This window comes from Mugil cephalus, chromosome 13, assembly GCF_022458985.1.
Source record: "Mugil cephalus isolate CIBA_MC_2020 chromosome 13, CIBA_Mcephalus_1.1, whole genome shotgun sequence".
NCBI lineage: Eukaryota > Metazoa > Chordata > Actinopteri > Mugiliformes > Mugilidae > Mugil > Mugil cephalus.
Genome location: NC_061782.1, coordinates 21451751 through 21466920, shown reverse-complemented (window position 1 = coordinate 21466920; position 15170 = coordinate 21451751). Strand labels below are relative to the sequence as shown.

General features: G+C 41.6%; 1 protein-coding gene across 3 annotated transcripts in view; it reads left to right on the top strand.

Moving 5' to 3' along the window:
* Positions 1 to 15170, top strand: part of ugp2b (UDP-glucose pyrophosphorylase 2b) — a 28791-nt gene that overhangs the window by 11240 nt on the left and 2381 nt on the right. For all 3 annotated transcript variants that reach the window (XM_047604075.1, XM_047604076.1, XM_047604074.1), the window contains exons 4-9: positions 4866 to 5051; positions 7464 to 7597; positions 11389 to 11686; positions 11799 to 11996; positions 14525 to 14767; positions 14857 to 14961. In XM_047604075.1, the coding sequence (XP_047460031.1) occupies positions 4866 to 5051; positions 7464 to 7597; positions 11389 to 11686; positions 11799 to 11996; positions 14525 to 14767; positions 14857 to 14961 (1164 nt within the window). The remainder of the gene's footprint in view (positions 1 to 4865; positions 5052 to 7463; positions 7598 to 11388; positions 11687 to 11798; positions 11997 to 14524; positions 14768 to 14856; positions 14962 to 15170) is intronic.

The following is a 15170-nucleotide window of genomic DNA, read 5'->3' as shown; positions in this document are numbered from 1 at the left end:
TTTTTTTATACATATCTTTTGGGCTTTTTAACCTTTAATGGAAAATGCAGTGAAGATAGACAGGAAATGGGAGACAGAGAGGGGGTAACTACATGCAGGAAACCAGGGCGGCCTGAAGGAAGGACTGTAGCTCCAACACGTGGGGCGGGTGCTCTACTCAGTGAGCTAAACACTGCCCCATGATTTGACATTTTTTATCTATTTTTTAATTTTCCCCCACAGATTTAAATTTCTTTAAATACACATTAAAACGAATCGAACATATTTTAGTAAAGGGATAAGCGATAGCTTAACATTGAATGCAAAATGACAATAATAATGTATAATTATAAATAGCAGTAAGGCCAAGTTTAATATAAAACACATATAGTAGGTAGGGGGTCCCTACTTAATGTAATTGTTTTCCACCTATAGAGAGAAAATCTCAAAATAGCGTTTTGTTAGTTTTTATTGTCATGCCTGTTGGATTATTAAAACAGACCATATGGTCATATGTGTTAGTTTTGACAGTCTGTGTGCACAACAAACACGTGTGAAACTTTTCGGTCTCAATGAGAAAACAATTCTGCTGTTCTCCTCCATGGTACTGAGCATTTGAAACTCGTCTTCAAGATCGTTTGTGGGCCGTAAGAAAAAAGAAAAAAATGTCAATGTTGGAATGTCAGACCGGTCCTGCAGAAAGATTTACGGCATGCAGCACTGACAGCTGGAAGAAGTCACACCGTGTGTGTGGTATGTAAGAGGTGATATGAGGACAGTTTTGTGAATTGTTGCGATACTGCGTTTTTCTTTGGTTTGTGGTTCTGGACAGTAACAGCAGTGGTTAGTTTTTATTCTAATAGAAAAAGAAACTCAGTGGGAGAGGACATAAAAAGTATGAATACCAAAAATATTTGATGGAAATATTCAGTAGTATGTGTGACTCCTAAGAGGATAGTAAGGCAGTTTTTCAAATTATTTTTCTGATTATGATTGCTCACATTACACCAAAAATCTTTTGGTGATTTTATTAAATCCACAAATCTTACTGTTTTTGAATGGTTTAACACTCCTGGGATCAGATGAACAGTTCTTTCCCAGTGACAACTAGTCTACTATTACATGAGCTATTTTCATACATATATAAAAACATAAAAAATATATATTTTTTTGAGGATTTGGATGATTCCAGCTCCGCTTGTTTCAAAAAACATTTTGAAGCTGGACTTAGAGTTTCTTGAAGACATTTCACCACTCATCCAAGTATTTTTTTTCTGTAAGGAAACATGTTTTTTTGGATATACAATTACATGGACTACCGAGAAAATTCACAGACATCCTTTGCTGGTGGCTTCCCATGAAGAGTAAAGATGTCCAAAGAACTTTAGGGCAAACTCTAGATTAGAGTTTGAGAAGATTGTATCATCTACTTAAAAAAGGACATTATCTATCTGCAATGGTGTGACAATACTGTTAATGTAAAAAGTAATAGTGGGCCAAGTATAGAACCTTGAGGAAAACTACCTATCTGAACTACCTCAAATTTTATTTTACTATTCAATTCTTGAGTATCTCATGTCTTTGTAAGAGGCAGGCTCCGTGGGAAAACTCTGTATTAGAGAAAATCCAGTATGCACTCTGTGTCAGAAGACACGTAATCCTCCAACCAGTGACACATCCAGGATACAGTCTTTCTAGCCACTGTAGCCAAGAAGACAGCAAATTAAATATTTCATTATGCATACTAACATGAATCTTGTGCTCCCAATACACTTTAGCGATGACAGTGTACTTTCCAGATGTTTTCCCTCCTCTCCCAATACTGATTAACAGGTTGTGCAAACCGTGATTTAGTTGTTAAATGTTTCAAAGCCTGCTAACGTGTATCTGTGTTAGCGTCCGTAATCCAAGGGTGGTTCTTGTTTGCTGTGGATTTCTTTCAATTGTTAAAATCGAAAGCTCTTCAGTCAGAGAAGACAATAGTAGGTCTTTACAATACAAACTAAAGTAAACTATATTGTAACTAAGTATCCTTTTTGTTTCCTGACCATTTTGAGCCATTAATGAAATGAGGAATCAAGATTCAATCAGTCAGTATGTTTACATGTGTGTGAAAAAACTAAATATTGCCTTAATCTCACTTTAACAGGACAATTTACGTGCATGTAAACGCATTACTCCGACTAACGTCGTAGTTGTTCTTATCTGATTAAGACACCCAGCTGATGTGATTGGAAATCGATTTTCCCCTGCATGTATACACCTTAATCAGACTTTAACTGGACAACGCCTGTGCGCAAGCTCTACAACCGCTGTGCTGGCATATGAGCCCGGAACAAAAACATCCAAGAAAGCCGGGCACAGAAGAAGAAGGTAGACAGAGCCGGTAGAAGAGCCGTCTGAGGGATAGCATATACAATAAGTAGCGCGCACACAAGATTATCGATCTCGTTGATGTTTGAAATGCCGGTCTTCCACATGAACGACTCTTGTTTATTATATGACGTAATAGGTCAACCGGGAAAGCGGGCCGTATTAACATGGTATTAACCCGCTGAAAAGACACGTATCGCCACCTAGTGGGGAGGAGGAGGACATGTTCCCGTCAATTATTCAATTTTCTGTGTTGCATGTAAACTGGGACAAGGACCACATTCAGAAAGTCAAATTTCGAGCATAGCTCCATTAAGCAAGTGTTTAAGTGCTTAAGTCACACTAATGTATTTGAACTTCAGTGCTGTGATCACATAAAGAAATAAACAAATAAGTAAATAAAGATTCATCCTTCTACTAAGTCTAAATCTTCGTCATGAGATAGTGAACTTTAAATTTTCGGTTTACTTTACTGTTGTTGCTGTTTTTTTGCAGTGGTTTATGATGTGTGTGAGAACCAGGAGGTACACATCTTTTTTTTTTAACATCCTAAAGTGTAGCTGTGGATTACTTTCACATGTTGAGTCCTGAAGCTCTCCAGTCAAACTAAAGAAGTGTCTGAACAAACACAGAATTAGTTTGGCATGCAAACAAGAGTCAAGGAGAAAACCTGTTCCGGTTTGTATTGTCCAGGGAGGGAAATGAGTATCTTGATGAGGAAGCTGTTTCCTTGCGGGGGTACAGGGATAAGATGGGGATATCAACTGAACAACATCTCACTCATCTCACGCCGGATTCCTCTTTTTCCTTCCGTTTTAACGCCAGCAGGGATTTGATCAGTTGACACTGTTGTGTACAACACATTTTACAGCTTTCCATAATGAAGCCAGAAATTTGTCCACCACGAAGGGCAGTGAGGGAACAGCAGCAGTGTTGAGGTGTTGCAGTGTTGTATTTGTAACCCCACCCTCCATGTGGGGCAAGTCAGGGGTATTAACACAAGAGGAGAGGCCGTCTGTTTCCACCAGGAGGTCTGCTGATCGCTGATTGGCGTCTCAGGATGAAGGCCAACACATTTCGTTGTGTTGAAGCTGAGGTCTAGGATGTGTTGAAACAAGACAGTGATAGTAATACAACTAAACAGGCGGAAAAAAAAAACACAGTAATAAAACACAAATGAGACAGGAGTAGGGGTTGGTATGATAGAAACAATACTGTTGCTTGAGTGTGTGGTTTATGCTCAAAACCTTTTGTAGAATGGAAAAAAAACTAATATACAATTGAAAAAGAAGCGTAGAAAAAATAAATAAATGATAATAGGAACGTTACTGTTTTTAAGACAACACTAGTCAGGTTGAGAGCATGGGGTGACGGAGAGTAAATGTAAGGCTCTGGGGGGTCCAGGTTGCTTCAAAATAATGAGTTTGGTCTTGGAGAGCGGCTGAGAGTTTTTCCAAGGAAATGTATTCTGTGAGGATGTTTAGTTAGTTAGGGCTATTAGTTTTGATCTGGTGTAATTGGGTGCTGGGTTGATATTTGTGAGAAATGGGGTTCAGATATTAAGATGGGTTCATTGTGCTTGCTCTAGTTCTGTCCATGACTGAGGCTGTATTGTGTAATTAATCCATTTATAAATATGTTGTAAGTGGTTGGCGAGAGAATATAAATGAAAAAGCCAACATATTTGTAATGTCTCAAGGCTGCGCAGAGACACTGGCGCATCCAAAATTTCAGAAATCTGTCGTAACATCTGGTTGGAATTTGGTGTCCCTGGATGCCTCCGCGCGCTAGCCAGTTTTTCTTTCTAACTTGATTTTAGATTCCGGGTGGAAGAATGAAATTCATTCAAGCTGGTTGGAACCTGAGGAGAAACAGCCCCTCCCCCCTCCCCCAGTCTTTACATGTCACTGCTGTGAATTTCTCCAAACCAGTCTTACCAGGTTGGCAGAGCGTTAATAGATTTCCACATCCTCCGTTCATGCTTCATCCTGGGAGAGAATGAAAGAAGTCAATACATGATGTGTGAATATGCTGATGTGGGAGCTGCAGTATTGATCCAGTAATGCGGAGTTACACACACTGTTTTCCAATAAGTCAACAGAAGAGCTGAGTGCTGTTGACTATTTAGCCGTCATAATTACTGCCATCTTGTAAAAACGTGCCAAAAAGCGAGTCTCGCGTATTTTCTTGTTTTACCAGAAGCACTTTGCTGACGATCAAATGAACGTTTCATGACTTTTCTGCATCACCGGCCTCGCTCTGTTGATAATTAATCAGCCCGCGCTCAAAATAGTCCCTGTTCTGCATCTCTTAAACGTACACCGATACCAGTTTACCTGCAAGAATGTAGAAAAGCAGGAGAAAACCAAACGTGCCACATTACTCCTGAGACAAATTAGTGTGAACATTTACTAGAGCAATAAAGTCCCACTGCTTTTAAAGACCCTTCATACGTACGCCTGCTGCTCCTCTGACCCCCCCGGCTGTCTCCCTCTGTCTCTGTTCTCCCACAGATCCAGCCCTACGATAAGATCGCTGCTCGCGGCCTGCCGGACAACGTGGCCGACAGCTTGAACAAACTGGTGGTGGTGAAGCTGAATGGAGGCCTGGGCACCAGCATGGGATGTAAGGGCCCCAAGAGCCTGATCAGCGTCCGCAACGAGAACACCTTCCTGGACCTCACTGTGCAGCAGATAGAGGTATAAGAACCACTTCACCCGCTGCTGCAGCTTCATTTAACAAAAAAAATAATAAATAAATAAAATAAATAAACACACACGTGTGTTTAGTTAGCCGTGACACTTTCTGTGCTGTTTTTGAACACAAGGTTTAGCACTTAGCCTGTAGATCCATCCCTTATATATCACACTCTTTCGAATCACATGCGGCAACAAGGCGTTAGGTGTTGCCTCACTCAGCGGTGCGTAACTGCCACACCAGTGAACGCATTGTGTGCATGATCTCAGAATAGAACAGGAACTGATGTATTTGCAATAAAGCCATGCCCTCTGCATATCATTGATTCATGATATATTTATCTTCACTAATTTAAAAGAGGGGAGTGCCGCGAGGCCGTTCTCCTCCACCAGTAACAAGCCACTGTTACTTTATGTAGACTTGTAGTTTTTATTTAAAGAGCTGATCGTCTTAAAAGAAGTGGCGTGTGATATCTGGGGGAAGCTATAGTGAAAGACGATCTGTTGGAGTGCGGGCGGGCAGGTTTGTGGGATTGGCAAAGAAACAGAGAGGGCTATGTGCTGGAGGCAAGCAGTGGGTGTAACTTATTCTCTTCCGTATACTCTCTTCCTAGTGTGGTAGTTCAGCTAAACCATAGTTAAATAACTTAAATATACTCTATTGTCCCCTTAGAGACGTTTGTCTTGGACTCGATGGCGTTCACTGCGAATAAACAGTAATCAAGCAGCTTTTTGGGAGAATAGTTTTAGGCCTCAAACTGACGTCTACCACAAGTAATGATGTTGGCGTTTATAAAACTCTGTAACCGAGTTTATATGGAGAGCCGTGCGTCTGTGTAACATGTGTGTGTGTGTGTGTGTGTTTCGTAATGGCCTCATGGGACGCCTCTCTCCTCCCAGCACACTGCTGTCTCTGTGCCGGAGTCACTGCTCTCCCATTTCCTGCCCAGGTCTGGTCAGATTACCTGCCGACTGAATCGGCCTATTGAAAGAGGGAAAATGGATCCCACACACACGCCGACCCCCTTAAACAGGTCTCCTCTGTGAGAACGCCCCTGTCTCAGCCGCATGTTTGTTTTGGACCAGACACTCTCGCTGAGAGCAGAAGGGGCTTAACAAAAATCTCACTGGAAGGGCGCCACCTGGCTGCTGGAGATTTACTGCTTTCCTCTAAGTCGGTTAAATTAAGAAAGCATGGAGGAGTGTAGTTGAAATGTGGCTGTTTAATATGCAGGTTAAAAGCTGTCCGTGTTTTTTGGTTTTTTTTGGTACATAGATGTGAATATTTTCAGTGTTTCTTGTGCAATAATAAACTAATATCTGATTTTTGAAGAGCTGATTGAAAGACAAAACAAGACATATGTTGGAATTCTTTGTGTGTGAACATAAGAAAATAATCTGCAATCAGTCAACGACTACAGCGGTAATAATCTGCCACTTCAATATATTTGAATTACAGGGAAGATTCTGTATTTTTCCAGCTAAATCTTAATCATGACACAGTGGAGACAGCTTTGTATTATAAAGTTGATTTAGTGACGGAGTTATGTGCAGTGGATTATGATGTAAGTGAGGCCGAGGAGGAGAACATCTTAAAGGTGGAGGAAAGTATTGCTTAACGTTCATGGGCAGCCAACACCCATCCTCGCTCATTTATGGTAAAAAGGGCGACTTGAGGGCCATTTGAGTTTAGAGAAGTCCCACCATTCGCTTCTTTCTGCCACTGGCTGGAAATTCGTGTCTTTAACAATTTCCTTATGTCTTTACGGCTTCTCGACAGCGATTCATAACTGCGCCTCCTCCTCTCCCCACATTCATTTTGCCTCATCTTAGTCATCATTATTTCATCCTGAGGTCAGGTCATGCAGTGTAAAGTCATTCCCTTTTCAAAGAATTTTATAGCTTGTTTAGTGCGTTGTAGTATTTTATTTTATATTTACCTGGTCATTGTTAACACGATTAAGAAACATTCCTTGCAGGGCCCCTATCTGACAGCAATGCAGAAATAAATTGTCTCTGAGCAGAAATGGATAAAGGAAATGATCTTTTGAATGAGATTGTTCAGATTCATGGCTCTGCCAGATGGTTCTCGACAAGAACCTGTTATTTGTTGTAAGTTTTCCACTCTGCTTCAGGGCAAAGATGGAAAATTACATTTAAATGTGAATGTGAATATTGTCTGTCGTCTAAATCATGTGCTTACGCCTACAAAAAAGTGGTAGACTTGTTTGAGTTTACTTGAAGTTGTTTCATCCACATCTTCAGCTTTTAAAAGACAGGTGGGGAGTTTATTAGGGACGTCTTCAACACTCCTTCAACGACCGCATTTCCAAGTCTGTCTGTTGCTGCTGCTCAGTCACTCTCTGCTGGATCAATGATGCTAAATGTTGCTCCCTGTTTTCGAACGCCCCACAGCACCTGAACAAGACTTACAACACAGACGTGCCCCTGGTCCTCATGAACTCCTTCAACACTGACGAAGACACAAAGAAAATCCTGCAGAAGTACACACACCACCGGGTCAAGATACACACCTTCAACCAGAGCAGGTAATAAATATCACAACGTTCCTGTTGAGCAAGAAGTACAAACAGTACTTCCTGATATGGTTAAATAAACCTGTCAGAGATCATTTACCTGTCAGATAAGGGAAAAAAGAAAGAAATGAACATGTGCAACGGGCCAGGCAGATTCTCAGACATTTCCACCACCAGTTAGCAGCGTTGAACCTCCTGAACGAACGCAGCTTCCTCCAGCAGCTTCCAGACAGGAAATGTCATGTAATGTACGGAAAAGATGTTAATATTTAATGCCTCGGTGTCAGCAGTTTGTCACTCAAGTGAAACTTGCTTTTCAGTGATTCCCTTGAATTATTTAGACCGTCTGTATGTTCTGTGCGCCTCGAAGAGTGGAGCACAAAGCATTCTGGGACAGCGGGTCGAGGATTTATTGCTCGGAGAGAAGCGGGTGAATAATTTAAACGTCAATCAATAGGAGAAGAAAGAGGACCCGAGGTCGTGACAGCACTTCATAAAACGCTAACTGAATTCATCTGAAACTATTTGCATTTTGCACCAGACATATCCGCATTGTTCTTCGGCCAGGTTAATTATTTTTTAGCTAAATGGAACTTTCTGGTCAGGTGCCAAAGCACAGAGAAGATAAAACGCATTCAGAGTAGTTGTTATTATTATTATTCCTCTAAACTTATCTAGGAGGCAATCAAGTCAGCTTCATTGTTAATGTAAATCCTGCCACTAGCCAACCTCTTCTGTGTAATTAACAGTGAAGCCAGTAAGGTGAGGGACGAAGGTGCTTTTGTTTCCTGTTGATATGCTAAATGGATGATTACTGAGGGTCTAAGTCGCTGACAGGCAAGAGTATTGACAATGCATAGTTAATATTTAGCTGGATCTTTGAAGTTAAATTGAACAATCAAATTGCAGCAGTGAAGATGTGGTCATTGGGAACAGTCTCTAAGTCTCTACCAACCACCGCGTAGGAACCACGCACAGCTACATCAGGAGATTAATGTCTTAGAACATGTTTTATGACTCACTCTGAAGTCACCAGCCTTATTGAACCTATTGATTACTTATCTGTCTGTCACCTATCTCCACCCTAGCATTAGCTATTTTAGAGACCTGGACAAAGCTCCTATTATTGAACCCTGGAAGCTTCCAGACACTATGGAAATTCGCTGCTAGGCTGTTTGAAGGAGTGACAGAAAAGTAAATAAAGGTAAATAAAGATACTTGTCGTTCAGAAAATACCTCACTTAACACCAAGCAGCTCCTTACGTCAGCATGATCGCATCAATAATTAACCACATGCTGATTGTTCCTTTTTTTTTCATCCACGCGCAGAGAATTGTTAATTCATGCTAAGATGTATTTACTATTTACTTAATTAACAGCTACAATGACAAAATAATAACAAGGACTCTTATTACTAATTAATTAATTACAGTGACCATTTATAATAGTGGTTTTGTGTTTTGTTTTATTTTATTTTATTTTTTTCTGAGACACTGAGGCAACAACTCCCACACCCACACCTGGACTGCAGCTGTTTCTTTTTTTTAAATTCTCTCTTTGTGTTCATGTCCTTCTGCTGCAGCTCAGCAAGGAAAAACTGTCCACAGGCACAGAAAAGTAAACGCACTAGATAAAGGTCTGACCACGAGATTTATCTGTTTGCAAAAAAAATTACGTCTTTAATTGTGCGTAACCTCCTGAAAATAAGAAACACTGTGTTTTTGTTAACTTAGAATGAGCCCTTCACAACTGTACCTCACACATCATCCACCATGTTTCTCCTCCACGTTTCTACAGTAGCCCAGAACCTCGACTTTAGAGAGGATCTTTCAAGTTTTTTAAGCTTTTAGTGGACACCGAATATGAGGTGAGGGGAAACCAATTTGCTGTCTCACCTCTAGATTCCTCTAAATCCTACAATGGCAGTGGACCTTTAACCTTTTGAGTTGAATTCATTAGTATCTCCTTGAATTTCTGCTCCAAAAGGAGAGAGAACACAAGGTGAACATAAAAATCTGCACATGTTATCAGCATGTTTTAACCACTCAGTCCAAGAGATTCTTTTATAATCTTTGGATACTTTGGAGGCGAGGGAGGAGGAACATTCTTGTTAAGGTAACAAAATGTTCTCAGATTTGCGTCTGAGGTTGCGTGAAAGGTTTGAAGTCTATGAGCTCATATCAAAGCAACTCACCAGAAACGTCTTCCAGAGCGGCCGGCTAGGTTTAATCCTCCACTCTGCAGCTTCCTCTCACCTGACCGGCTCATCTGCTCCCTCTGAAATATCCTCAAACTGCCAAAAACACAGCCATCACACGCTTCAGAGCCGCTCCTCACCGTGAGGTTTGTTAACTCGACCTGACGCAGATCCTTCTTTGATCAGTCGGATGTGCACAGATGTGGATGGCTTGGACTCTCTGGCTCGTTTCCCTCAAATGCCTTCCTGGAAAAGCCTAAAAAGTGGACTTCCAGAGGTTGTTTGAATACTTGGCAGTGACATGAAAAGAGGAAATAGACGTGGCAGTTTGCATGATGCTTTGGAAAAAACAAATATATATATGTGTATGTATGTATGTTTTTTTGTGTTTACTTATTCCTGTCACAGTGCAGGTACATAAACATGTCCTTATATGTCCTTAATGAACAAAGTGGACATTTCAAAAATGAAATATGTGATATGTCGGAATTTATATAAAAGGTTAATAAATACGGAAACTCATTAAAACCATATTGTGTTAGCAGTTTCAAACTATGAGCTATGAATCATTTTTATTCATCTTACAATTATTTTTTTTATCAGATTCCAGACTAAACAAGTTTGAAATGTGCTTTAAAGCTGCAACATTCCTCAAACTAATAGATTCAGTTATTGGAGGTAAAAAAAAAAATTAAAAAAAAAGTTTATGTTGAAAGTCTTGTGTCTTTCAGCTCATTGTTTTGGTGTCACGTCCTCTTTATTTCAGTTAGTTGTGCTGCTCCCCAGTGGCCAAAAGATGACAGCTCATGAGGACTTGCTGTTTTGTAAAGCACAATTGAAGCACAAAAGACACTCCTTTGAAACAACGTTAACATTTTAAAGGAAGCCATCCATGTCATATTGAAAAAACCCTCTCTGAGAAGGGATGTGGACGAGGATATGACTAGGCATCACTTTACGACGCGGTCTTAAGATCTGTCACTAAAACATTTTAGCCTTTTAAATTAAATTAAGCTAAACTCTGATGACCTTTACTGCATGGGCCTTTAACGTTTTTTAGGTCAAGGACCCCAAACTGATGGAGAGATTAAGTAGGGACCCCCTACCTACTATATGTGTTCTATATTAACCTCAACCTAGTGCTATTTAGAAATATACATTATCATGTTGCATTTGATATTGAGCTATTCAAATAATACACAGGTTCAAATATTAATTTTCTTATTTCAACATGTGCAACAGTAGGGGGGCCGTGCAGCTGCCGTAAACATAAACATATCTAACTGGTGTATTGACAGGTAAAGAAAATACCTAAAAGTAGTGGGGACAATGAATCACCAAGCAATTTTGGTCTCAGTAGTTGGCTGATTTGAGCGAGCTGTACTGTTCTGTTGCACCTGTTCTCATCTGCTGATATTGTAGCATGCGTCTGGGAAAACTTTGGGTGGAAAAAATATATATATGTATAAAAAATGTCTCACCAACCAAAGATTTCCCCCTGCAGTACCTCCACGGACCCCTAGAGGTCACAGTTCAGCTGAATGTTAAATGTAATAATCAAAACACAGTTGCAGATCTCACTGTGACTTTTTTTCCCTCCGTCCAGGTATCCTCGCATCAACAAAGAGTCTCTGCTCCCCGTGTCCACAATCCTGAGCATGAGTGGGCAGAACACAGAAGGCTGGTACCCTCCCGGCCACGGCGACATCTACGCCAGCTTCTACAACTCGGGCCTGTTGGACCAGCTGATCGCTCAGGGCAAGGAGTACATCTTTGTGTCCAACATCGACAATCTGGGCGCCACGGTCGACCTGCACATCCTGCACCACCTGGTCAGCCAGCCCAACGGCAAACGCTGCGAGTTTGTCATGGAGGTGACAGACAAGACGCGCGCTGACGTCAAGGTAGGAGGACTGGGAGGAGGAGGAGGAGGAGGAGGAGGAGGAGGAGTTTGTTTATGCATGTGAGTCATTGCGCAGTTCTTTACATCTTCATGCCGATGACTGTGATTTCCAGGGTGGCACGTTAATCCAATATGAAGGAAAGTTGCGACTGCTGGAGATCGCCCAGGTCCCCAAAGCCCATGTGGACGAATTCAAATCGGTCTCAAAGTTCAAGATCTTCAACACCAACAACCTGTGGATCTCCTTGGCTGCTATCAAGAGGCTGCAGGAGCAGAAGGCGATGGACATGGAGATCATCGTCAACCCCAAGGTGAGTGAACAGGAGAAAATGAGTCCCCTTAAAATGCAGGGAATTAATCAAGCCATCCAGCTGTTTTTCAGTGGGGGACAATAGAACTAAGGTTTTCCTTCGCATTGTTTTTTCCCTCCTTATAATGGAAATAAAAATGAAGTTTCAGAAGTGTGGCGAATGTTAATGTAAACGATCGCTGCGGGTTGAGATGAGTCGAGGATGATTAGTGAAGGATTAGTGGTAACGAGCCGCTCACAGACACAGTCAGCAGCTGCAGCCCACCAATGAGGCGGTGAATGAAAAGCCCTAGTGTTCGACGGCTGGAGTTGCAACAAAATGTGTCCTCATGCAGACATATAATAACATTTAGTTAATAAGCAGACATCCATAAATCAACCAAAAAAATTTAAAACCATATTCTTAATGTACGAAGAAGAGTTCAAGCAATCGAAGAGTGGGATTGAACCTTGCAGAGATCAAGTGTGTGCACACGTTTTACTGACTGGATATTTGGTTGACTCATCAGAATATGAGTCCCGTAACACAACGTTTTCACTGTATTTCACTATTGGGTACGTTTCAACTAATGTAGAGACATAGATAGTCATACAACCAAGAGTCATTTAGTTACAGTTTTCAAGCCCACCCACTTGATTTAATTGACCTGGCAGATCTTTGCCAGAACATAATCACTTCCTTAAAGAGAGACTCCAGACTTTTTAACTGAAAAGATCGTAGGCAGGGAAGTTGGCTATGGTATTTTATTTACAACTCCATATGAACAATACTCTCTTGTGGTTCTTGTTGGAGATAGACGTTATGTTACTATATTGTAATTTTTTTCATATCAACTTTTTATGTCTAAGGAAATTGTTGATGTTCCCAGTGGTCTCATCCTGTCATGTGTTTCCTTCATTCAGTTAACCAGTCATTGGCCTAATAACTTTAACAGCCTCTCTCTGCCATCAGTTGCCAGACCAGTAACTCTGGTCTACTTCTTAAGGCTAATGGAACCACTTGTACACCAGGCATTTTGCGTGCATCACTTCCCATGTTGTAACCACAAACCTCAAGAGTTGCAAATTCCCTGCACTAGTAAAGAGTATTTGCATTTGCAAACAAATGTGATCCGTAGCAACATTACATTTCCTGTTTAAATCCCTCAAAGCCTAGAAGCTGTGTAATTTTATGTTCCAAGTATAAGACAATGTCAGTCAGCACAAGACAACGAGCCTTCCTTCCTTCCCTTCAGATAAATTGTGGAGGCCGACAAAGGGAAATGACTAATGGATGTCCTTGTGATATTCTGCTGACTGCACACCAGGATGACCGTGTGCAGAATGGTATCATCTGACTCCTGTAGCCCCACCCGTGCTGTTGCGTTAGCAGCGTAAAGTGGAGCAGGGAGAGATCGGTGCTGCTCTCCCCCACAGAGACCATCATTCCTGAATAAATCATATCAGAAAAAAAAAAACAAGACATATTTGCTCTCCTCCGCGTTCCCTCCATCGACTTTCAGCATCTGAATAAACCGATGCAGTTTGTCTGTGGTGGCTGGCCTGTCCTGCGTGGGCTCCAGTTTGTTTTGGTTGTGCACAGAGAGGAGAAACACCTCCTCAGCGTGCACGAATCTGCAGCCAGGGTAACAAATTCACTGCCGAATCCCATTCAGATTATTGCTCCCTTACATATAGAGGTAATTTTCCATCCGCTGTGGCAGAACCGAGTGTTACATAACTGGCTATAACTGTGCAGAGCTGCGTGGTGCCTCCACGGTGAAAGAGCAGCAGTAAGAGTTCACTTTTAAAGGGGTCGGCCGCTCTCACAGCCTCATACATGTTAAACTGTGCACTCGGAGAGGCACTTAAGATAAGTGAAGCAGAGAAAGTTACACAAGATCTTCTGTTAGATACATCGCTGAGGTGGTTATATCAGTACATGTTGCATCACCAAAACCTTTCAGAGTCTAATTTTATATTGAACTCTTTCAGAAATGTGACATAAATGCTACCATGTTCAGAAATGATCCTCATTTTTGTGTTGCACCTAGCTCTTGCTCTTATCCATCAGATCCGCTGATGAAGTATGAAGCGAGTTTAATGAACGATAAAACTCTCTCCAGGCGTGACTAGAGGCAGTGTTAACAGACCCACAACGAAAGTATTGGCATCAACAGATGTTTTTGTTAATATAGCTTGTGTACTGGAAACTGCTGCGTAATACACATGACTTTGTAACAGCGTTTTTGGTCCCGTTCACACCTTGCATTAACGTCCGTCCTGGGTGATCCGATCACAAGTGGACGGCTTTTGCCTGAACTGATGTCTGACCACATTTGGAGGTTCCAGGGTCCCATTTGACCTTATTCTTTTGGTAGCAGCAAGTGTTTATTTGGATACAGAGATCTCAAGCATTGGCTTGTGGCTCATTACTGGTTTAAGAGAGATAAGGAGATGGCAGTAACTTCCTGTTGATGACCTGAATCAGAGTATTAATGTTCTTCTCTGTGTGGCTGAAAACAACACTGTCTGTTCCTTTTTTACCAGACGCTTGACGGCGGGCAGAACGTCATCCAGCTAGAGACGGCGGTCGGCGCGGCTATCAAGTGCTTCGACAACGCCTTGGGAATCAATGTCCCTCGCAGCCGCTTCCTGCCCGTCAAGACCACGTCGGACCTGCTGCTGGTCATGTCCAACCTGTACAGCCTGGATGCCGGCTCTCTCACCATGAGCCCCAAGAGAGAGTTCCCGACAACGCCACACGTCAAACTGGGCAGCTCCTTCACCAAGGTAATTAGAATACATCTCAAGGATCCTGAAATAGAACCCGAAGGTTGTGGGTTGTTCACTCATTTCCTCTTATGTCCGTCCGTGTCCAGGTGCAGGAGTACCTGACCCGTTTCGAGAGCATCCCCGACATGTTGGAGCTCGACCACCTGACGGTGTCCGGAGACGTCACCTTTGGGAAAAATGTGTCGCTCAAGGTAAACAGCCGCGCTTACATTTTTGAGGATGGTTTCCTAAAACCATTGTTAAACTAAATTCTATTTTCCATTAATTTATGGCCTCAAATTCACACAGAAAAACATTATTATTTTTAATATAAGTACATTGTGTGTGATTCTATCATTTAAAAAAAAAAAAAGCATTAAGCAGCATTATGGTTAATTATTGAGGCAATCATGCTAATGAA